This window comes from Aspergillus clavatus, genomic scaffold (assembly GCF_000002715.2).
Source record: "Aspergillus clavatus NRRL 1 1099423829795 genomic scaffold, whole genome shotgun sequence".
In the NCBI taxonomy this organism is placed as follows: Eukaryota; Fungi; Ascomycota; class Eurotiomycetes; order Eurotiales; family Aspergillaceae; genus Aspergillus; species Aspergillus clavatus.
In genome coordinates, this window is record NW_001517104.1 from 2,065,554 (window position 1) to 2,089,327 (window position 23,774).

Sequence of the window (23,774 nt, forward strand, 5' to 3'; positions counted from 1 at the left end):
CCCGGGCGCGGCAGGGTCACGTGGTGCGCGTCTCTGCCGTGTTTTGCAGGCACTCGAAAGTCCCAGTCGCGATTGGCTGCGCTGCGTCACGTCGCGTCGGAACACTCAACACGCTCCAGCTCAGGAACTGGACGTTCTTCTTCAAACTGCCTTGACCAACCTCTCTCTTCACCACTCAACGACCTTGCTTCCTCCTCTTCCTCCTCCTCCCCCTTCTCCTCTTTCTCGACAATCCAACTTCCCTTCCTGCATCAGAGAGAAAGAAACACCTTACTTCAACTACTTCCAGGTCTCCTTCACCGCATCGGTTGTCAATATAACCCTTCGAGGCAACCCCTTCTCGCCTGTCCCACGTTGAGCATTCCAGTCGATTTCCCCGCGGCTCCCTCTTGCATAATCGTACATACACACATACCTGTGCATTCTCCCGGTCGACGCAGAGCTTCGATCGACGCAGATTGGCTATGAATTATCGATAGGGTACGACACTGGATCGACTTTTCACCTTACCTTGCTTCATCCGATCGAAGCACTCGTCACTCTCCCTTGATCCTCACCGTCCGACTTGCCCTCAGCGAGCTTCATTACACCTCCTTCTTAAACCTCCGAATTACCTATTCACGCTTCGATCATACTTTGGATTCAGATCCACCTTTCTCGCTTATGGTTGAGATTCAATTGCTGGTGGCATGGAATCTCAGGACGGAATCTCCGTCCGGCCTATGAGGCGTGGGTTTTGATCTGTCTTCTTTTGTCGTCGGTTGCTAATCGTTGGGTATGGGATTTATTTTTTACAGTCAAGGTACTCTACACATTCGACGATGAAAGTAAAACGAATTGTCTCGCTCGATGGCCTCACCTGCTCGATATCCAGACCGCCTCTCTGGACGAGAAAACTCAGATCGGGGTCATCGAGCTGAAAACGTGCATCCAGGCCATTGTCTCCGCGAGGTGGGTTGCCCCTGGCTGGACTTCCAGATTTATTGTCTGCAACGCATTCTCATTGCTCTTTGTTCACCATTTAGTCCGGAACTGGTCGCCAAGCTCGGACAAGATTATACCGTGTATGCCTACGATTACTCGGAATATGAAACACCGTTGGTCGGTCAGGGAATGCTCTCATGGGTTCTCGCTTCAGCCTCGCCAACACCCGACGCACCAGCTCACCAATCGAAAACCATGGTCACCGGTCGTGTGTGTAAAAATGTGCTCGGTCTCTTTTCGAAAGGTGCCCAGGAGACGCTGGAGGTCAAATTGCGGCTGGTGCCGGTTCCTACCTGTATGCAGAGTGAATACCTCGATAGCATGCAAAAATATCGGGAGCTGAGCAACATCATTCCTCATGACTTCGACGCACAATCGTGGACAAACTTCCTTCGTCAAAATTCCGGACTGTTCGGTACCTCCCACATTCAGCCGTCCGACCGCACCTCGTCGCCCATGGATCACTCCGGGATCGAACGATTTCACCAATTGCTCAGTGAAGGGTCGATGCCGAGAGAAATGGGCCCCTCCATGCCTTCTAACGGTACCTTTCGGTCTATATCGCCCGCACAATCCGCGCTGGCCCCACCAAGCAGGGCATCCACGCCGGGCCAGCTTCAGCATCAACATCAACAATTACAGCTACACCAAGCACCTCAGATGCAACAGCAGCAACAGGAGATGTCGCATGGCGACTCTATTCGACCCTCCTCCAGTGCTTCCATGCGTGATTCCGAGCTTCCCGTTCACGTGCACTATGGCAGTCGCCGTGGTTCTATGCAATCGGGCTATGGGAGCGGCGACGAATCGGGCGAGCAGCAGCCACGAAAGAGAGCCAAGCTGTATCGAGCGGATTGGCCTGGACGTACCGATTTTAACATTGAGAGACAGCCGAGCTCTTTGCGCGTAGCTGCAAGCACGGCCGCCTCAGTTCGAATCCATCGTCCTACTCCAATCAACCCTGCAATTGCTGCTGCTCAGAATTCGAATGATGCGCCTGTCCGGCCACCGACACCGATTTCGCACGCGAACGATTTCCCGCGCAGAGCACGCCCAACTCCAACTCTTCTACGGGAATCATCCGTGCAGAGCACTAACAATTACACATCACCGTACCCTATTAGTGACGACCATCCCGGGGACAACACTCAGTCGCCAGAAGAGTCTCGGTACCAGGGTCTGTTCGAACCATCGATCAGTATGCCCTCTTCGCCTCCGGTCTTGGATTGTGGATTCCCGAACGCTTCCAGTCCAGCCCTTCCACCAATGGTAACTGACCCGGACTCTGGCTTCATGAGCGGTGGGTTGGAGGATCTGCTGAGCGAGGATATGGGTACTCCCCTGGAAGACTGCGCGAAGTCAATGCCTCATGAAGCATCTAGACACCGGCGTACAGTTGACCGTGCAGTCAACGCCAGCTCTCCCATCAATCTTCCCACGGCGTTTGAGAACCAGGCGGAGAATATGCTGAATGGTGATGAACTACCTACACAGCCATTAAAGGGAGTGGCCGCCGTCCCTGTTCTCGCCCCTGCTCCAGCTCCGCCTCGTGGCCCAGCCAGTGTAGCAGGCTCCAGGCCGTCTTCGCGGGCCAGTTTCAGACAGGCACCTAAACCTTTGGCTCCTGCTCCCTTTTCACAGAGCGAGTTAGAGCAACTCATGAATGCAATTCCTGCAAGCGATCCAGTCATGCCATCACAAGCTCCGGCACACTATGCCCATTCTTGGACAGGCCCGATGAGCGATCTTCCCAGTGCTGAAACACCCACGCCAAAGGCTGTGACCGAGGATGGCAAAGTCAGGAGTGGTGCAGGAGCCAGGCGGCTCAGACAGGTTCAAGCTCGTCTCGACAAGTGCATTCGAGATGGCCAGGTGCCCCCTTACTGCGAAAACTGCGGGTCCATTGAAACCCCCACATGGCGCAGAGCCTGGTCTAAAGAATTTGACGGCGGTGAGAAAGACGCAAATGAGCTTATGAAGGATCCAACCATGCTATTCTGGCAAGTCTTGGAACGAAACGACCAGGATCAACCCACAAAGTTCAAAATGTACAAGAAATCCTTGGTTGACGCCGATAATGACTTCGTCCAGATCCTTCTTTGCAACCGTAAGTGTGGAGACTTTTTTTCTTTCTCATATGGGACTGTTTGCTGACATCCAGGAAGCCTGCGGTCTCTGGCTGCACAAGTTCAAGTGTATGCGACCTGAAAACAAGTGGAACAAGTCGGCCAACGGCAAGAAAAAGCGGCCTCCCAGGAACCGCAAGACAGGCGGCCCGCTGTCCGACAACAACACTGCCACGAAGAATCCCGGCAGGCCCCAAGCTTCGAAAGCGGCTGGATCTTCCCCAGGGGCGTCCGATGCCTCATCGCCTGCAGAGGACGAAACTCCACGGGCAGACAATGGCAACGAAACCCAGAACGACCAGGAAAACAACGACGAAGTCCAGGAGATGCCATCCCAGCGGCGTCGTGCCAATAGTGTGGAGCCACGACGGTCATCAGACACCGCACAGAACCGCTGGCAAGCGCAGGATCCGACAGAAGCCCTGCGACGGGCTATTCAATCCAGTCCTGCTCGCAACCTTGAGAAGCGCGGCGCCGTGGCTATGGGAGATCACAGCCTTACGCCTAAGCGGTTGAGAAGAGCACTGTTCCACAGTAGTCAAAATGAGGGCGGAGCTCTCAAAGCACTTGGTGATTCCATCCTGAACAGTCCACGACGCAGTCCCCGTGTTGGGTGCCGTGATCCTGACAAGCAGGCAGAGGACAAGGAGAACGCCGCCATTGATAAAGATCTTCGAGGTCTCTTTGAAAGTCCGTCGTTTGATTTCGACCTGCCAACCAGCCCAACTCCGCGGAGGCGAAATCAGCGAAGCAATTTACTGGGAGAAAAGCGCAATTCCCTTCCATTTATTTCCCCTCTGTCCAAAACCCGCAAAGACGCAAGCTCAGACATGACGCCAACCAAGGTGACTGCCCAGAGACTACAGCGTATTCAAGGCAACACGACTTCGTCGCCACGCCAGAATAAAACACCCAAGTCCACGCGCTCTTTGGGTTCTGATCTTTCCCCTACGCCTAACGATTCTTTTGCAGCCGAGGACTTGACCAATATCAACAGTATGATAGTTGATATCTTCGCTGACGTTACGGCTTCGGCGCACGACGACCCCTTCTTCTTTGAACAATCCAAGGGTGTGAGCAATAGCACCTGGTCCGATTGGATCCCGTCTGATTTTGTCTCTCCGGCTGGGTCGGAGGAAGGTCAGACCAACGAAGCGCAGCAGAGGGATAGATGCAGCGGCGCCAGTCAAGATGAAGACCTGATCAATGCGATCCTATCCGACCCAGACATCCAAAAGAATGCTCATTTCGATCCTTTCCATTTCGCCGATGCAAGTGTCCTCGACTCTGGCTTTTTCGGGTCAGATTCAGCCAGCAAGAAATCGGCGCAAAAACAATAGACGCTAATGCCTTATGACCTCTTCTCCCTATTTCCTTTCTTCTCCCTCCTTCCCAACCTTCCTAGTCCCATTTCCTAATTTGTCTTTCTTATGATGGCAATCTCAGCCTCGATGCTTTGTTATTCAAGCGATGGCGTTTGGCAGGATACATTCTGTTTTTTTGTGCATTCGTCGTGGAGTACCCCCCATGTCATGGATTTTATTTGTTCAAGTGTTTTTCCTCTCTCCAGTCAGAGGATGTTGAGAGCAAAGAAAAGTCTCTTTTATGCAAGATATCATCCAGCTCATATGTTTGGTCTATCTATCCATTTTACGACTACAGAAAGTGTCATCATGTATCTAGTCTGAGACTCCGTGAATGAATCCTCAAGTACAATGAATACTCGACCTAATTGGTTAACCTTGCCAAATGTGCTATCTATAGTGTAGGTTGATTGGTCTATTTTAACAGTATCTTTCGAGTAAACATTGAGATATTATGGCTTTAGGCTTCGAATCTACAACCTCTCAGTGTTGTCTGGCTATGGGCTGAGCCGGATAACCACGAGATTATGTGAGAGAAATACGGTCAAGATTCAGGTGCTCTTCAACCAGAGAGCAACTGTTCGCCATTCCACCCTTGCTTCATCCAGCGAAGCAAAGGAGTACTGAAAGGGGAACTGAACCCACTCGCCTGTTGCCTCCATATCATACCCGCCCTTGGGATTTCATAAAGCTCGTCGTGGGTCGAATATCAAATCAACCATGTCCGTAAAAACCAACCATCAACACCGCGCTGCCGCCGTCACAAGTTTGCGCAGCAAGTGAACCTCAAACCAGTCGGACGCTTCTACTCATTCGAATCGTAGAATATCGGCTTCAACTTATGCGTCACTTCGACCACATTCTCGTAGATCTTGTAATCTTCATCGCCATGAATATATCAGCCTCTGCTCTGATCCCAGGACAAGCGCATACACGTAGAAGAAAAAAAAAATGAAGAGGAAAACGCATCAGCCGCTCGATGCCTTTCTCAATCTCACTCACCGCAATCCGCCGGATTCCCCCAATCTGTCGTCGCCAGGACCCGGATCCCAAGTCCCTACACCAGTACACACTCATCAGTTTCCTCGAAGAAGGCTCGAAGCAAACGCAAAACAGATCAGAGGCGCCAACTCACCTGCCCGCCCTCCAACTCAGCAACCTTCCCCACCACCTCCACCACCCGCCCCATCTGCAGGTGCGAATCGGATTTCAGGATCAGCGTCACATCCCCGTTGTTGCCGCAGGTGAGGGTCGCCGTGTCGCCGCGCAGCGCACTCACGGTGCCGAGGATGCGGACCGTGTGTGATGAGGAGCCGCTGGAGGGGTGGAAGGCGTGGAGGTGCGCGGGGAGGATGCGGGGGGTTTGGAGGGACATTTTTTTTAGATTCCTTATCTTCTGGAAGTTTAGTGTTTGTGAAGGATGTCTGAATTGAGTGGTTGGAATTGGCAGTGATGGATAATGCCTAGAAGTGTGGTTGATATGGTGTTCTATGAGGTGGTGCTCTACAACTGAAGAGACGATTGTTGCGGCGCGGGGCGCGCAACGCGTGTTCACGTGACTGTGATTAGATGGAAGCCCGTTGGACCAGAAGGTACAGAGGAAGCCCTCCATACGTCAATCAGCAGTTTTCTCGGCGAAAGCGCAGTGTTGCATATTTGCGCGGGAGGACTTCAACACTTCATATCAACAACCGAAATACAGCAAATGAAGTGATTGATTATTTCCTTACTTTACTTTTCTCTCTCTCCTTTTTTTCAATACACTACGGCATACGCATTGGCGACCACCGCCATGCCCCCTCCACTCCCCTCGCAACACCGCGGGATGACCGCCAACCCTCTCAAGCCAGTCAGACGCTATCGGCCGGGGAAACCGATCGCGGAAGAACCTTCATCATCAGAGGAAGAGGATGAGGCGGATGAAGAGGTACAGGAGCAGGAGCGGCGTCGACAGCAGCAGCAGCGCCAGAGACAGCAGGCTCCCAAAGCGACTTCGTTTCCGGCTGCGGCTGCAGCTGGGAAGATTACGAAGGGTGTTAAGGATGTGAAGATTCAGGAAGATGAGGATGAGGAAGGGTTTGTTACCGAGGAAGAGGAAGAGGATGAAGCGCCACCGAAAGTTACTGCTCGTGTTGCTGGCGACAGAGCGGGATTTGCGCCGACGCCAGGGACGGCAGAAGCAGTAGGGGCAGATGAAGAGGAGGAGGGAGAGGAAGAGGAGGAAAGCTCTGAAGAAGAGGAAAGTAGCTCCGAGGATGAAGCGCCTCGACGGGTTCTCCTCCGACCCACATTCATCAAGAAGGACAAACGCAACAACGCAGCGGAGCCAGCACAGAACGCCACCAATGTTGCCGACTCAGCAGCGGAGGCGGAGGCGCGCAAGGTTCAACGACAAGAAAAGGCAGAGCTGCTGATTCGGGAACAGTTAGAGAAGGACGCCATTGCTCGGACGACAGCCAATAGGGCATGGGATGACGACGAAGTCGTGGAAGCAGGTGAAGAAGGCGCCATCGACGATACGGACGGCGTGGATCCGGAAGCAGAATACGCCGCGTGGAAGCTTCGGGAACTCAAGCGTGTCAAGCGGGAGCGCGAGGCAATCGAGGAAGCGGAGAAGGAGCGGGAGGAGATCGAGCGGCGACGGAACCTGACGGCGGAGGAGCGCGAGCGCGAAGACCGCGAGTTCATCGAGAAGCAGAAGGAGGAGAAGGAGGCTAGTCGGGGCCAGACTGGGTTCATGCAGCGCTACTTCCACAAGGGTGCTTTCTTCCGCGACGACCTGGAGCGCGAGGGTCTAGATAAGAGAAATGTGATGGGCCATAGATTCGCGGACGACGTCGCTCGCGAAACGCTACCGGAGTATATGCAGATTCGGGACATGACGAAGCTAGGAAAGAAAGGACGCACACGGTACAGAGACTTGAGGACGGAGGACACGGGTCGCTTCGGCGACAGCTTGGACAACCGATCTCGTCGCCGTGACGGCGCTCCTATCGGCATCACTGACGAGCGGTTCCTACCAGACCGTCCGGACGACCGTCCCAAAGGACCCACGGGGGCCAATGCCAGTGCTTTGCGCGAAAGACGGAGGTCGCGATCAAGGTCCAATTCTCCGCGACGCGATCGCTATCGTGATCGCCGTGACGACAGGCAGGACGGTCGTGGCGATCGGAGTCGCGATCGGGATCATGAGCGTGATCGCTCGAGGGATCGATACAGACCCGACCACAGCAGCCGCAGAAAACGCAGTCCATCACCTTATGACGATCGCGACAAGCGGCGCCGTGTGGAAAATGATGCATAAACACGAGGAGTCAGCGGGAGTCAGCATGGTCTTATCGGCGTTACAGGTGCTGGAAAAAGTAGGGGTGGAAATCAATATTTACACTATATCTTCTTGATATGGCATTGTTTTTGTCATTCTTTCACATCTAGTCATTGGGCCCCTAACGATGGGGATATATTATACCCTGTATTTTGGGCGGATGAAGGAGGATCTTGGTATATGAATCAGACATCTTGCTTGCACATACAACTCGAAAGTGACCAACAGATTCGGCTGGTCAGGTCAAGTCGTCCTTCTTGATGATTGAACGTAGAACGCATAGTACAGTTCGTTGCGGTTAATCCTTCTTCCAAATCGTCAATTGCGACGCCTCCCTCAACGAACGCCATGCTCCTGCATCTTCTTCTGGTTTCATCATGGCTCGAAGATACAACCAGCCAGCTTCCCCTGGAAACGCTCATTCTGCAAGAGCGCAGATGCGATCAACGCATCCACTTATTTGACGCCCGCCCTCTCCAACACCTTCTCCCTCTCCATGACGCTCTCGCCGAACCGTAGGAGGAAAATTGTCCGTCCTGGCCACATCTCCGTAGGCTGGTTGTGAGCCGTAACCTTGGCCTCGAAGCCACATCCGTCGCAGACACCCTCTATGATCCCGGCGACGTAAGCGGCGCAGTTGAGCATGCTCATTTCCTTGGGGACGCTGATGTAGGTGTTGACCAGCGGGTCATTGTCCGTGATCATGTATTCGTTGGGGGTGTCGGGCGACACCGAGTGCTCGAGGGCATCGGCGGGGCGTTGGAAGAGGAGGCGCCAGAGCGGGCCGTGGATGAGGTGGAGAAGGGGGAGGATGCGAAGCGGTCGGTTGGGGGGAGACGCGGAGGTCGAGGAGCTGGATAATGAGGACGATGATGTGGAGGACATAGATCTGTAGAAGAGGAGGTCGAGGAGGCGGAGACCAAGGGGGTAGCCCTGTTCGTTTAATCTGGACAGCGTCAGAAGGACAGAGCGGCGGGAAAAGCAAGAGACCCTCTAGGTAACTCACCTTCTCTCCAGGTCTTGGATCCCCGTCACCCTCCGTTGGGCATATGTCACCATTTCGGCGAACAGGAAGGCGAAGCTCGCGCGACTGAGCTCCGCATTTCGACTCCGGTTCAGATGTCGGTCGTAGATGGTCTTGCGATTCGATGGGACGCGCAGCCCGGGGCTCTGCTGGGCGACGGTTTGAGCTTGCTTTGGCGGCGGCTGTCTCTCACTCTGGGGAGCGATGTTGCTGATGGACAGCATCGCAGAGTGTCGTGCGGGGTGTGCCATGGCAGATGTGGTCTATTGTTGATCAGGAGGAATGGAGATAGACGTGGAGGATTGTCTATTTTGAGTTTCAATGCAGCTCGATCATTGCATCATCTCTCTTATGAAAACACAATGGATGGATTCGGGGTATTGATTGATGTTGTTGTTATGGATATGATATGATAGATAGTTGTTAGGTAGTTTAGGTTTGGACGGGCGAAGTTATCTTGCCGGGCGCCTGGAGACCATACGGCATTGCATATCACCGTCTCATGCACTCAATATTACAGCACACGGGCAGCAAGTAAAAGGGAATTCACGATCATCGATGAAAAGCTGCAAGTTATGAAGACCTACGAGGCATCTTTACTCTCTCCATACCCATCGGATGAATTCTCTTCTTGCTTGGCTATGGGTAACAAGAAACTACAAAATACGATTCTACAACTGACCGTTCAAAAGAGAAGCAGATGATATTCATATCAGATTTTATTTCCATTAACAAGGCGACAGCTATCATGATCATCAAGAGTGTATGCTACAGCCGGTAGCAGAACGCTATCCATCAGGCTTTGCATATTCACCAAATTGCGAGGAAACGAATGGCTACAACGGCGAGCCTAGATGTCACCCGCAGGTGTATTCAAGAAGGGTTGACCTGTTCTAGACGAAGCTATTAGCATTCGTTCAATCATTGACGATCGATAAAAGTCATGCTCAAATCCATGCCAAATGACCAACAATAGTCAGACATCCAAGGAAGATAATGCGCACAGAGCCCGTCTATGATGGGTTCATGGCGACGGCTAGCGTGGAAACTGCGAATGTAGGAAAAGTTTTCATCATAAGAGCCAAGGGCTCCTGTTGGTCGATTTGGAAATTTTTTTGAGGCACGACAATGAAAAAAAAAAATAGAAGAGGCTTACCAAGTCTGTTAGTCAGTTATGGGTTGTGCTGAATCGAAAATTGAAAAGCAATATTAATGTAATCTAGCAATAGCCCCGTCGAAATCTGCATGAAAACTTCGAATTGAGCAGGCGATGTTGTTCTGTTGGCGTTGTTGGTGTTGTTGGTGTTGGTTGAGAAGCAAAGAGAAGAAAAAAAATTGCGGCGATGAAAGACCTTTTATAGTTGGCCTGAGGCTGCCGGGGAAACCCACCGACCCATACGAAGCTTCTAGAGAGAGGGAAAATCTCAGAACATCACAATGGAGGCTAGTTATGTTTTTTCAATATTTATCTACCCAACTGAATTATCTTCGCTTTTCCTCTATTTCTAAGGGTTAGATAGTTTATGTGTCATTCTGAAACACTAAATCAAAAGGCATGCTTGGTATGCTTTGATGAAAATGGGACATGGGAATGGGAGTCGAACCAATGTCACCAGTTTACTCAACCTCAATAGCCCCTATATATCCAACTTCAGATTCGCAATCCCCCTTAGCGAATGCGTACTGGCATCCCCATGCGCTATTTGAAGCTCTTCTGCTTCTGCCTCGAGTTCCAATTGAGTGTTCTAGAGATACTCTGGACCCAGTCCTCGCCTTTGCGGTCCTGGGGTAGCACGTTTGCGAAAGGATACCGCGATGCAGACACCGTCACGTAGTCACCTGGGTGCAGTTCAATTCTACAGTCGTCGTTAGTGTGGAATGCTACAAACACCGGGGCGTTCGACTCACCTCTCGCGGCCGTCAAAACTGGCCCATGAGCTTGTCCTTGCATCGTAAGGTACCCCCATCCGCAAGACAATGGTATCTGGCATGATGATCGGTCGGAACGATAGTGTATGTGCGCAGATGGCTGTGACGAGGATCACTGGATTTTCTGGGTGGGACAGAGATCCTCCAGCTGCCAGGTTATATGCAGTTGATCCAGTTGGCGTAGCTATGCACACGCCGTCTGCTAGTAGTGTAGTAAAATGCTCATCGTCGCCGAACAGCTCGATTTGCGACATTGCTGAGCAGAGCGAGTCAGGAATCACACTCTCAGAAGTCATGAAATATGGGGGAAGTGGTTCGCATACTAGGATTCGGCCCTCTGTCCAGTACGACATCGTTGAGGATCTGGAAAACCTTGTCGGGCCGATGGGTCAAAGTCCCTTCACCCTCCTCCCCGATCAATTCTTCGACCAGGTCTCGCTTCGACGTGTTTGAGACATCATCATCCGGTCGACGATTGCTCCTCATGATTGTGCACTCGAACCTCAGTCGTAGACTGACCACGACTCCGTCCTTGAAGGCGGTTTCTATCGTGCTCTGATATTGATTGAAGTCGAATTTCGTCAAGAAGCCCAGTGATCCAAGTGCAAAAGAGAGCACGGGTGGTACGACATGCTGGAACAGCCAGCTTGTGTAGAGAACTGTGCCATCGCCCCCGAGCGCAACGACGAAGTCGAAGAGATGGGCTTCCTCGGCCACCATGTTAGTATCCCAGTACCTGAGCCGTCCTTCTGCGGTCGGTTCCTCCTGTAGAAGCTGGATGGCGCCAAAATCCGGATGCGTCTCAAGCCGTCGCTCCACGTAGACGACATATTTTGTGGTGCGATCCTTGGACAGTAGCCATTGTGTGACTTTCCGTGTCAATGATACAAGAGCCTCGTCGCGCGCTTTTGTCACCAGTAACACGCTCTTGACCGTAAGCTTGATCTTGATGCTTCCCAGTTTCTTTGACAGCTTGCGCACATTCCATGCCATATCGGACAACTGCTTCTTGGATAGGTGACGAGACTGGACAGCTGTAGATAGCGCCTTGGTGACCTTGCGATCTTGGACCTCGGACGGTGAAATCACGTCGTTGTCATCGATGCTTGTTTGCGAGACGGCATCCTCCGCCTTCGGGGTTTTCAACCCTTTTTGTAGCTCGGGTTTGGTTGGCGGCGCTATCCATTCTCCGAGAATCAAGGAATGAACAAAGCATGCTGTTCTCTCGTCGTTGCTGTCCAGGTGCGGCCGTGATCTCGACTCATCGACTGAGACTAATGACGACTTGCGGCGGTGGTTGCAATCGGGGTACAGTACGACCTGATAACCATATGAAAAGAAGTCGCAATTAGCAGCTGTCGCAGACTTTGGATGTAGTGCGCTTGCGCGTTTGGATGTACCTCCAGCTGGTTACGCATTTCTGTGTCGCTAGTTGCCCCTCCATGACTCTTCCATCCAGGTCAGCTTTGTCCTGCTCCGAGTGGGAAATCTGACGACCTACGGCGTCGTCTTGGTTCAACCCTCCCTCCATGATACCGTGTCCTTGGCCTGCTTCCCTTGTTATGATCCGGTCAATTTCTATCGCATGTGGTGCATGGATTGACTCTGGGGTTTTATCCTATCTTGGTGAGTTCAGAGGTCGCAACCATGTAGGACAAAGCGGGTATGACGTCGGCCCACCGTTCGCAGACTCCATCATGCTATATTCGGGGTGCGTTCTTCGACCACTTCAAACTTGATTGACGATGGCCGTAATGATGGGCTGGTTTTCTTATCGGAGCCGAGCTTCGGTCTTGCTCGGATGGGGTTCGACTTGTAGGAAATAATTAGGCTACATTTGTTGTATGGACTATGGAGTTGTTCACTCATCACTCCTTCTGGCGGATATATATCACCAACCCACAAACTTCATACCAGAACACACCAAGTACACTCAACAATATTCAACATCACAAAACTGCCAGAGGGTGAACGAGACACCTGCAACACCATGATTAAGAGCCAGGCTTGTCCCTACCAGCCTCACGGCCAGTTAGAATGATGGATCCCTGTACCCATACAGTGTAAGTACCACCAAGTATCAATGGCTACATTATAATTGCGCATAGTAGACAACGGCAATGAATATCTCCCATTGCCATTTAAGACAAAAAGCTCATATTTGTCCATATTAAGACTCATACCCCTAGGAGTAAGCAAAAGAACTCACTAAGAAGGAGTGTCGCCAGAACCTGATGACAACAGAATAACAACACTGGCATTGGTACTATTAAAGATAAGCCAATATACAACCCCATGCATATTACCTACTGGCAGCATGGAAGAGCCTAAACCCATTGAGATAGAGAACAGATTAACCCACATGCCAGTCACAGCCATGATCAATGTACCGTCAAAGTGCACAAACCAGATTCACCAGTGTTGGGTGGTTCAACCCTCAACATCCTTTTGATAGAACACAGATCCTGAATCTTGCCAAGCTAGTGCTGGTCTATGTGGCGCCGTATTGACCGTACAATCAACCACCCACCTGGCCAACCAACTCTGCCCAGGTCAACAATGGATATCAGCTGGATAGCCGCAGGACCATCTCTAGACTTCGGAGCCGCCACCCAGTAATCAGTACGAACGTACGATGGCCATAGCCATGGCCGTAAATCCAGCTGAACCCCACCACTAAAAGCACCCTGCGAATAACTCTCTCCGCATGGACCCTCTGGAGTGGTTGACATATTCCCGAGATACCAGCTAGATGACATGGGGGGCTTGTCCACTACATCCGCCCCGGAGCTAGTTAAACGACAAAGATTCGAAGTCCGTTTCGAATGGGTATCTGTCTCTATCTGCAGGGGTAACTAGCACCAACTAGGTTGTTGACTCGGTCAGCTGAACCGGTCGACTTGAACAAGGACCTCAATTTTGCCACATGCGGAGTAGAATAGATGATGCTTCTACTCCCTTTATTGGGAGAAAACATAAAGTCAACAAATATCTCCAAGTTCCTGCGGGGTACGCTTCTCAGGCTAAACCCTGCTGGAAGATTGCCGACTCCAACAGCTGACCTGCGGTGAACGGTAGCTCGTGTACAAACCTTTCATAGACCACAAGCATGTAACTTATTCGAAAGTTCCAAAGATGGGATGTGGAATTACTCACTCCTTTAAGTGTAATGAGTTCACCTCAACAAAGATATAAAGCAAAATTACCCCTAAATCAACAGTTTTCTATCTGTAATGATCATGGTAGGCGTGCGATGGATCTGGTCTGCCTAATTAATGATTCTAGCCCTATAGACTCTACTTGAGTGAGCTCTTTCAACAGGTTGTCTCCGTGGCCCAGCTGGTTAAGGCGTCCGACTGTTACTTAATAGTAATCGGGAGATCGGCAGTTCGATCCTGCCCGGGGACGATTGCTTTTTTGCACCCAAATCTTTTTTGCCAGTTATATGCAACTACTACTACCCCTGCCCTCAATCATCATTACACAAATCCAATTTTTTGTTCATTCACTACCATACTATCCGTACCCGAAAGAGCCAACAAGCCTGGTCTGGGGGCAGGCAGCAACAATGAGCCTCGATAACTAGTCCGTCCCTCGTGGCTGTGTTCGCAAATAACCTACGAGGATAGAACCATCTAGATTCCGATAAGAGTCGTCGTCAGCACCTAGCATGGTTCCAGACTCTCCGGGTGTCATTCCTGGCCCCTGAGAGCTAGGATCGCACGATGATAGTAATGGAGATGCCTGGTTTAAGTACAATCCATATAACTCCTGGTATTTTGAACAACTCGGTATTTCGCTGGTGCAAGGCAGCCTGGTTTGTTCATGGTGTCACAATTGTTTTTGACATCCAGGCTGCCTTGTCATGTCACATCAATAAAAAAAAGACTCGATATCTAGCCTTCTTTTCAGCTCCAGAGACTCTAGTGAACTGTAATTAGCATATAAAACCGCCACTCAACCAATCAGGAGTCTCCATGGCCCAGCTGGTTAAGGCGTCCGACTGTTATGTCAGTTCATCACTGACCCGGCAATCGGGAGATCGGCAGTTCGATCCTGCCTGGGGACGCGAAGTATCTTTTTTTCCTTTTCTTTCTTTCATTTTATTGCTGCTGCTTTTTTTTTTGTCCCCCCTTCCTGCGGTCCACCTTTTCCGAGAGGTTCGATTTGGATTCTCGCTCGCGTCCTTCCCTTGTGTCCTGCATTGAGGTTTGCTTGGTGCAGAGTACATTCCTCGCAAAGACAAGTCTATCACATCATCGACGTCTGCGTCTCCTTTACTGATATCCACGTAATCCTGTTTTCCTTGTGAATGTGATTACGCATATCCCCTCGAATTGAATACCCCTACTGTTACTCCGCAGTAGTAGTAATCGAGGTCATCGAGTCAGGCACGTAGCATGTGGCATGTAATAGAACACTTTCGGATGGCCAAATCCGCTCGCTAAGACATAGTTGCCTCAAGGGATGAACCACATATTTATGATGTGTTTCTTGGTTGGCGAGGCCCCAAATCCAAGGTTTGCCCTGCTCTGGATGCCCTGGCTTGCAGAATATTGCAACCAACGCGCCAACCCCGTTCCTAGAGATTCATGCAGAGTGCTGCGCGGTGGTTCCCATGGTTCACAACGGAACTGGCGCGTCAGCGGAATCGGTCAGGGAGACTTGCGAGGAGTTTGCAAAGGATAGTTGAGTAGTATGGATGAAAGAGTAGGGAGAGGGGGGGCGGGGGGCGGGCCTAAAGAACAAAAAAAAAAAAAAAAAAAGAAATCGTCCCCAGGCAGGATCGAACTGCCGATCTCCCGATTGCTACTGCTTAACAGTCGGACGCCTTAGCCAGCTGGGCCATGGAGACGTGTTACTTGTTTCGGCGGGAGCTTCTAATGCTACTTATCCCTGCGCGCTGGTGTTCCCCAGCAATTTTCTTATCGATGGTGCCTTCCATATTGCTTGATTCCCGGTATGCTTGCAGACATTGGATCTGGTTGCTCCAGGGTATGCTCACCCTCGATATGAACAGGTGATACGTGACAGATATAGCTATGTAGGAGGGTATTGGAGGTGGTGCTCTGTACGCTGCATAGACGCAAGGCTCGCGCCTGATTCTTTGAGATTGCCCTTTCCTGTGTGTGATATGTGCCTTGATCGAGCATGGGCCACACCCATGGCTTAGTCCGAGCAAGTGCAGGTGCAGGTTGGCTTAGGTGAGAATGCAGGATGCCAGAGTGCATGTCACGTATCACATTTGACTACAGTAGCCTACCTCCAAGGGGAGGGTACTTCCACACACGGCAGGGGCTTTCTTCCCATGTATTTCATACATACTGTTCGATTATGTGGACGTGTTCTACAGAGTATATATTTAATAAATCTTAACACCCGACATTACAGCAGTGCCGCCCTTGCCTGAGCAGCATGCGCAATACACGTCACCCCTCGGAGTGACCCGAGGCTACTGCGCGGATAGATTCGTTGGTTGGTACTTCGGACGTTGTTATCTGCAGGAGTGCACTGTGCAGGTATTAAGGGACCAAGGCTGATCCCTCACCAGGAGGGACCATGATTGGCCAACGAAGCTCAAGGACAACAACCCCCTACCGTACAGAACCCATAAAGACGCCCCCAATCCTTGTGCAACATTGTACTCCGTACTAAGGAGGCATATGCATGTGTGATGTGCATATCTGCCAATCGACCCATGGCTACCTGCAGGTGTCCTGGGCATCATTTTGGGGAAGGAACTGGCAGAGCCTGGCGTGGAGGGAGGGCGGCGTAGATAGGCCGTGGGCAGCCTGTCCGCTTGTCCGCCTAGCTCCTCCTTGTTCGTTGTTGAAAGCTGAAACCTCGCATTGCCAACTCTTCAACTTGAGACTGACCGACGCAGGAGGTCAGACCGTCAGAGAACTGCTGGCGACATATGTAGCTCCGCCACAAAGTGGGATCTATCATCATGCATTCCCAGGGTACTGTTAGCCCAAGTTTCCACCTTCATTTGTTTCGCAGTTGTATCCCGTAGTGAGTTTATATTGGCCGAGTCACTGACACACTATTGATACTCACTCAAACTTTACAAGGTCGCAGAGACGCTGATAGTGGAGTTCTTCAAATAATGGACGGAGTCAGTAAGTAATTAGTTGGTTACTGCATGATACAGAGTCACATGATGATGGTCCAAGGCGAACAACGCCCAAGTGCACTCCCCGAATGCAGTTTAGAGTAATCAACAGCACAACAGAACGGGCCAGCGGCATGTTCTCGAATCCGCTTGGCTATCCAGAAATCGATAATGACTACAGATACTTAGTCTATATCGATACATCGTTTCCTAGACCAGTTACTCTAACTATTTGATCGATGAGCTCAGACGTTGTGGCGCTCGGACGTCGCACGCGGTTCGGCGGCAGTGGTAAAATCGGGTTTGACTTTTATGGCCCGAGACAAGAAAGAACCTAAACGTGATGATGGTGGCGATGCATGATGCATCCCACCAGGAGTGGCGACGGTTCGTACAGGATTTCGAGGGGAATCAGGTTTTGACGGAAGCATTGATTGCTATGTCAGACTTCTCACATCTTCATTTTTTTGTCTCTTTTTTTTTTTTCAAGGTCGTTGATCGGTTGCTCTATGTACATGAATGATACCTTGCGGCCTGGCGGGCACACTGCAGCGCCGGTCATCGACCCCGAGGTATCTCGCATTCTCGCTAGTAGAGAGTCCAGACTCCAGAGTCTAGGCCAAGTAGGGAAGGTGGCTGTAAACTGAAATGATCACGAAGGATGGATGGATGGGGAGTGGGAGGCGACGGGCGTATCTATCTACTTATTATTACTTTTTTAGCGAAAAAAAAAAAAAAAACAAAATCCTTCAGTTGCGATGATCTCGATTGTCCCCAGTCAGCCTATCTAGTCTAAGCTTGAACGGCCGAGGCGAGAAACTCAGAACGACAGAGTCAGACCGACTCCCAAGACATGGGTACTAGTGGGGGACAACCTGTTAAGTCTACAGAGGAATGCCCAATGATAATGCAAATCGGCTACAATCATTTCCCCTTGTATCACAGGATCTGGAGGTCCAGGGGGCCCGATGACATGGAACTAAAGAGCCTAAAGCACGCCAAACGAAAGCGACTCTACGCTAGTGTACCCCTCCTACTAGTAGTACTAGTATCTATCTAGTCTAGTATGTGTTCCCCATCGTCTGAAACTTGGAGTGGCTGGCATCTGGGCTGAAGATTTCCTGTCTTAGATATTTACATTCTGCCTAGACTATCTACATGGGAAGTACGGAGGAAGTACAATGCATCGTCTCCTACGAAGTACAGGCCTACTTATTTGTTTGATACACAATATAGGACGCATGAAGTATGTGTATCCCTACTTGAGAAGATCGTCTCAACCGACAGAGAGGATGAAAGAGGGAAAAAGTACGACCTGTGTTTCGACCTGACGTCCACTTGGCCTTGATACATGATATTAAATAATCGTTCCTAATAATATACGGAGACTCCGTTTGGAGGAGTCCCTAGTCACAACTGTTACAGTATCTAATCAGTCGTAATCACAGCGTTAACAAGTGCAACTATTTGAGCTGATCCCTACACTTTACAGTAACACATCATGGAGATGATCTAACTGAGGCACTGTCCAGGTCCAGGATCTCTCCTAATCTCCTTGTCTCAGTCCAGTCTCTCCGGCCGTCGGACGGTGACCGCCATTTGCAGTTGCTGGATTGAGCCTGGTACATCAGCCCGGCGCTGGGCGGAGACAGTTTACTTAGGTTAGTAAGCTGTGTCTGATTGCCTGTGTCTAGTCTGTACTCTGTACCCTTTAGACTAGTTTACTATAGTAGGCTTTTGCGCTTTGAAGCCTCCAAACCCAAGGCGATATTCAAGGTTGATCATCGGAATCTCCCCGTCGTCATGGTCGAGTAAGGAGTCTGTACTCCGTAGTGTTAGTTAGACTCACCAAAGTCGCCTGAAATGGAGTGGATTGTTATTCACTGTTCTCAACGCATTTTGTTGTTGTAGCTTGTAATCCGCCATGACACAGGTTTCTGGCATCTACTCTCAATGTCCAACAACCCTCGTTACCGAAGATATGGCGTATGGACTCTGAAGAATGGAGTATTTACGGAGTCGTACTGTACATACTGGAGACTTGGAGAGGGGCGGATGTTGATGGGTTTGCCCTTGGGAGCCTTGGAGGGGCAAGTTCTGAGCCAGCTGATAACTAAGAGCAAGGTGGACAGTGTGGGACAGAGGATAGATCATGTACGTAGTACGGAGTAGAAGTAGTAGTATTATTATGATTATTATTATGATTGACTGATTATCTCACCCCTTCAGATGATAAGATCTTCATGATGGATTTTCTCCCCGAGAAGGAAAAGAGGGTCGATCGAATTCTTGTGTGTGTGACTGTGGGTGCCTTGTCAGACGCAAACGGGTTGCAGTGAGATAGGAGGATCGACGAATTGGAGAAATTCTCATGACTATGCTAGTAGGGATGATTATTGATTGATTAATCGTTGCCAGTGTCATACCCATGATCAACCGTCAGCCGGTCGTTTGCTTGTCCGAACTCAGGACAGGGCGTGAATCTGTCTCGACTCGACTGTCGAGTCTCACTCTCATGGTGACTGCGAGGTTGGGCTGGATTGACTCCAGATGAACTAAAGGCAAACAGCCAAAGTTCAAACTTCCCATATGGGAACAGGATACGCTAAGGTAAGTTTCCCTTGTTCTTGAGAGTTGAGACAAAAAAACCGATCAATCAGGAGGCTACATCCTTGAATGGGAAGACGGAGGTCCACTTTTTTTTTTTTTTTTTTCTTTTTTGTTGCGCCATCAACAACTGATATGCAGCTGATGAGTAGACAGGGGGATGGGGAAGAAAGAATATGAAAGAATCATTCGAAACTAATTGAGCCACCTCGTAATTTCGTAAAATAATTCCTTGGTCGCCGACGGAGCAGGCCTCCTGACCCCTGACTTGAGCTCGATTTGTTCTATCCATTTTCTAGCCTCTGTAGGTTCCGTCCTCTTCCTCTTCTTGTGGTATCCATGGGTCCGCACATGCGTTCCCGGCGGTTTCTTCCTGGAATCTTCGGCCTTTGATTCGCACAGGCAGCTAGATACTTACATGATGATCTCAACTGTCCGGCGTTTAATGATGACGATGATGCCGATGGGGGTTATCCAGAATTCCAGATAACTTACTTGGCCTAGTCACTTAGCAGTTAGACTAGTGTTAAGTTGGATTCTGATCGATGGGCCGTTAGTCGACTATGACCTGACCATTGAGCCTATTCGTTCCTCGGACTGAGTACGACTGTACGAGACTGCGAGTGTGTGTGTGTGTGTGTGTCTGCGTGCACTGGCCGATGAGGGTTTGAGGGTCGAATCCGTAGTCTGTACTGTAGCCGCAATGAACAGGCCAGGGATGGAGGCGGAACGAACGTAGCGATTTGGTCTGTATTTCTGGTAGCATACTCCGGTTACGGGCATTGGCTGTCCCATTATAGGGTTACTAAGTATGGAGCATGGAGCATGGATCATGGAGCACTCTTGTGATTTTGTGAGTTGTGATAGTCCATACAGATTACAGGGATACAGAGAGCGAACAGATCAACAGATGTCTGCTCAAGTGCTGAGTAATGAAGCACAGCTTTCGGCGTTTAATCCCAAAGTCAATTATCTCGAGAGTCTAAGACCTAAGTGGCTGGGATGGTGTATGGACTGTGGAGGGGCACACGCCCTGTCTGGCTGTCTTAGTTTACTCAACCACCAACACAACATCAACTAAAAGAGCTAAAAGAGGTCCCTCTTTTTTCTGGAATGATGCTAGACTCCACTCCCCAAGGGTCGACCGCCGAACAGATGACTCGGACTTTCCCTCTATTTTTGTCCTCGTCGGTTTGACTTTTGTCGTCGTTGAACTTGCTGATTAGGCACTACTACTCTATCTTCTTCATATACAAGTGTAGTACACATCATCACTCACATGCAATTATCCGTATTCTTCATCGGTGGTTCTTGCATTCCTTCCCTATTCGAAGCCTTGCATGGCATAAACAAGACGGATCTATCACCATTGTATCATCCGGGAAGCGGCCAGATTGTCTTGTCAACTGACTAGACTAGATCTTCCAAGGATCGCGAGTTGAGAGTCGAGAGTCGAGACAAATACGGAGTACAGCCACGGCCACTAGGTACTGTCAATGGAGTACGGAGGAGACTAGTAGTTAGTTGGATAGACAGTATCTACTTAGCTGGGGGGCCGAACTGTCAGGACTCAGGACTCAGGACTCAGGACGACTACTAGTTCTACCCCACCCCACTCTATAGTGGTGGTGACTGGTGACTGGTGAGCACATTTTTGCCCTTGGCTTACTTCTAACCAGGAAAAGTTTCTTCCTTAGGTAGCCGGACTTCCGGTTTATTCTAACTGGAGCCCTACTGTGTACTCCGTAGGCATTCTCATTTTCTCAGTACTCCATACTAGACTACTCTCCAGATATGAGTCGTAATCCTAAAAATAATAATAATAATAATACTCCGTGACCCCCGTTAGTATATCTATGTCTCATCTGCAGGATCTCTAGATACTTTCCAGAACTCGAGAGTCCAGAATAGACAGATAGATACCGATGATTGGCAAGGTAGTACCTTAAGTGCTCTGAAACAATTATTCCACAAGCCACACCAAATAGCAACCTCCTGCCGTCCTACAGGCTACAGATTTTCTGCCGTCGCCAATCACCGGACGGGGACACACTAATCACAATGCTCCGTAGTTCCGTCTGCTGCGCCTAATCGAAATGTCAAAGGCTTGGTATGGAGTGGACAGTCAGGCATGATTTGCTTGGCATCCCATGAGATTTCCAGATTCCAGATTCCAGATTCCAGGTCACAAGAAAAAAAAAAAAAAAAAAAAAAACCAAAATACCAAAATCTAGCCCATTCTGATGCTGCCATCATCGAGTGATCGAAATTCAAGCCAACCTTAATTCAACGAATAAACCGAACCTAGTCAACCTACAGGCTACGTACCCTGAGTGATCCGAGCTAGAGATGCATGGTCAAGCCGGATGACGAGGTGATTGAAGTTTGATATTTGAACTCTACGGAGCGGATGGTTTCGCGATGAGATGAAAGATTAGACCAGCTTTGCCAGATGTGCGGCTTGGGGCCCCCGGTGAGACCGAAGGATGACGGGGAACGAGTGATGACCTGTACGGTGTACCTAGGCTGTAGATAGGTGACAGTGACCATAGTCACTGATAGTATTAGCAAGGATATCCGACAAGATAGTAGGTACGACGACGCCCTACGAAGGCCTCCCCCCCACCCACTGGTCCAGTAAGTTAGTAACACGGACAACAATGGTAAACATGACCCATCGATGACCAGATTGATCAGGAAAGATCTCGTGCGTGTAGACTGTAGACTGTAGGACTGTAGATCCCTTGCGTGGCAGGTATTGAGGGATGGAAAAAGTGGTGAGGTTTGTGACGCATTATTGCTTGGGAGGAATGAACTTGTGGGGAATGGATGGATGGATAGTACTCCGTACTCCGTAGTCCGAACTTTTCCAAGTCGAAGACTACCATCTACACGATGCATGAGTGATGATAGTATTCCGTACGCGCCTCAATAATTATCCCGAGGAGGCAGAAAGGGCTAGAATTCCATGAGACACCGGGCGGCTATTGAGTATTTCCAGGTTCAGGGTTCGGGTGGACTTGCTGGCCAGTAGCCACAACTCACAAGGCACATAGGTTTGATGGCTGGGTTGGATCGCGGGTCAGCAGTCTGGTAGACTTGGTGATGGAGTCACAGACAAGGGATTCTGCTCCTGTCTCAGGAGGACTTTGATTCACTTTATCCTGGTCATACAATATTCGCCCAGGCTCACATGGAGAGTGACAAGTGGAGGTAAATATTCCTGCTTATGGAGTCAATATGGCAGTGGTATTGTTATTAGGTAAACCATACTTCGTACAGTATGTGGATTGTATTTAGAATCTACTCCGTAGATACTAGTACTACTAGATAGTAGATACTACTCCGTACTCAAAGTCCTGGGTGGGGTGGGGAGCTAACGGTACCAGCTTCAGTAATGCAGTCCAGTCGTGGGCATGTAACCGATCACAAAAGGCTGTAACTTATTTCCGGTTATCTTGACTAGCTTCAAGATGAGAGGTCCCAGTCACACACATACACACACACACATACACACACACACACACACACACACACAGGTCTGACCGTCTGACATTTAGTGACTTTGTATGGACTAATAGTAAATTGTGCTTTGTTTTTTCTCGCGCTGTCTTCTGCTTTGTTCCTTTTTTCTTCCTTTTAATGTTTTATTTGATTTTATTTGATTTTTTTTCTCATTTCGCTTTTTCATATCGGCTTGTCCCAGAGACCCCATCTTTCTGGTTCCTTTTCGCCCTGCCTTGCTGCATTCAATGCCTGTGATCCTATTTCCCATTTCCCCATCGAGCCATCCACGACATCCTATCCAATCAATTGCTTCCTCGCCCTTTCTACTATTCGCGACTCGTGAGAATTCAGGTACTTACGTAGTAATAGTGATAACGTACAGACGGTACAGGTCGGATCGTCTCCACTGTTGAGATTATCCATTCTTCTCTCCACCATCATGGTGGCACCATTACCATGGTCAAGTCAAGTCCAGAGGGTCTAAAAAAGCCATGACTCAAATGGAAATTGGCGGAAAGAAAGAAAATGAAAAATTAAAAAGGAAAAATAAAATAAAATGAAAAAAGACACGCAGCAAAGCAGTGGAGCTGCCGAGCTCAGCGGCATGACCCATCAGATATCCCATGAGCCCCTCTCTTAATCGTTACATCCAATGAACCAACCAGTAAACCAGTTGCATCCCTACCTTGTCCCTTAGCCCGTCTTGCTTGTTCCAAACCTTTTCCCACTCCGGGCGTGGACTAAGCCCGTTTCGTTAGTGTCAACGTTGTGTCATCCCAATCAGAATGTTTGC

General features: G+C 49.9%; 5 protein-coding genes and 3 non-coding genes across 8 annotated transcripts, besides 9 other annotated features; 4 read left to right on the plus strand and 4 right to left on the minus strand.

Annotated features, from left to right (window-relative positions):
- The first annotated feature begins 189 nt into the window (after positions 1–189).
- Positions 190–227: a microsatellite.
- Positions 228–689: 462 nt separating this feature from the next.
- Positions 690–4,450, plus strand: ACLA_015750 (putative GATA transcription factor (Ams2); the record flags this gene model as incomplete). Its single annotated transcript, XM_001274558.1, has 4 exons — positions 690–729; positions 798–951; positions 1,026–3,091; positions 3,150–4,450. 4 exons carry the CDS (start codon positions 690–692, stop codon positions 4,448–4,450), a joined length of 3,561 nt encoding a protein of 1,186 aa, XP_001274559.1.
- Positions 4,451–5,279: 829 nt separating this feature from the next.
- Positions 5,280–5,849, minus strand: ACLA_015760 (putative ssDNA binding protein Ssb3; the record flags this gene model as incomplete). The annotated part of the gene is made up of 3 exons (XM_001274559.1): positions 5,280–5,353; positions 5,477–5,531; positions 5,610–5,849. The coding sequence occupies 3 exons, from the start codon at positions 5,847–5,849 to the stop codon at positions 5,280–5,282; spliced, it is 369 nt and encodes a 122-aa protein (XP_001274560.1).
- A 417-nt stretch (positions 5,850–6,266) lies between these two features.
- ACLA_015770 (microfibrillar-associated 1 family protein) lies at positions 6,267–7,778 on the plus strand (the record flags this gene model as incomplete). The annotated part of the gene is made up of 1 exon (XM_001274560.1): positions 6,267–7,778. One exon carries the CDS (start codon positions 6,267–6,269, stop codon positions 7,776–7,778), a length of 1,512 nt encoding a protein of 503 aa, XP_001274561.1.
- A 477-nt stretch (positions 7,779–8,255) lies between these two features.
- On the minus strand, positions 8,256–9,074 carry ACLA_015780 (trafficking protein particle complex subunit 5; the record flags this gene model as incomplete). The annotated part of the gene is made up of 2 exons (XM_001274561.1): positions 8,256–8,745; positions 8,806–9,074. 2 exons carry the CDS (start codon positions 9,072–9,074, stop codon positions 8,256–8,258), a joined length of 759 nt encoding a protein of 252 aa, XP_001274562.1.
- Positions 9,075–10,522: 1,448 nt separating this feature from the next.
- Positions 10,523–12,283, minus strand: ACLA_015790 (putative NAD+ kinase; the record flags this gene model as incomplete). The annotated part of the gene is made up of 5 exons (XM_001274562.1): positions 10,523–10,679; positions 10,732–11,008; positions 11,076–12,072; positions 12,153–12,200; positions 12,254–12,283. 5 exons carry the CDS (start codon positions 12,281–12,283, stop codon positions 10,523–10,525), a joined length of 1,509 nt encoding a protein of 502 aa, XP_001274563.1.
- Positions 12,284–14,076: 1,793 nt separating this feature from the next.
- Positions 14,077–14,160, plus strand: ACLA_015800. Its single transcript has one exon. It is a non-coding gene; the product is annotated as a tRNA-Asn (tRNA).
- Positions 14,161–14,723: 563 nt separating this feature from the next.
- ACLA_015810 lies at positions 14,724–14,821 on the plus strand. Its single transcript has one exon. It is a non-coding gene; the product is annotated as a tRNA-Asn (tRNA).
- Positions 14,822–15,492: 671 nt separating this feature from the next.
- Positions 15,493–15,522: a microsatellite.
- Position 15,523: 1 nt separating this feature from the next.
- Positions 15,524–15,607, minus strand: ACLA_015820. The gene has a single exon. It is a non-coding gene; the product is annotated as a tRNA-Asn (tRNA).
- Positions 15,608–19,563: 3,956 nt separating this feature from the next.
- Positions 19,564–19,588: a microsatellite.
- A 509-nt stretch (positions 19,589–20,097) lies between these two features.
- Positions 20,098–20,124: a microsatellite.
- Positions 20,125–21,037: 913 nt separating this feature from the next.
- Positions 21,038–21,064: a microsatellite.
- Positions 21,065–21,631: 567 nt separating this feature from the next.
- Positions 21,632–21,657: a microsatellite.
- A 6-nt stretch (positions 21,658–21,663) lies between these two features.
- Positions 21,664–21,689: a microsatellite.
- A 1,273-nt stretch (positions 21,690–22,962) lies between these two features.
- Positions 22,963–23,011: a microsatellite.
- Positions 22,963–23,012: a microsatellite.
- The last annotated feature ends 762 nt before the right edge of the window (positions 23,013–23,774 follow it).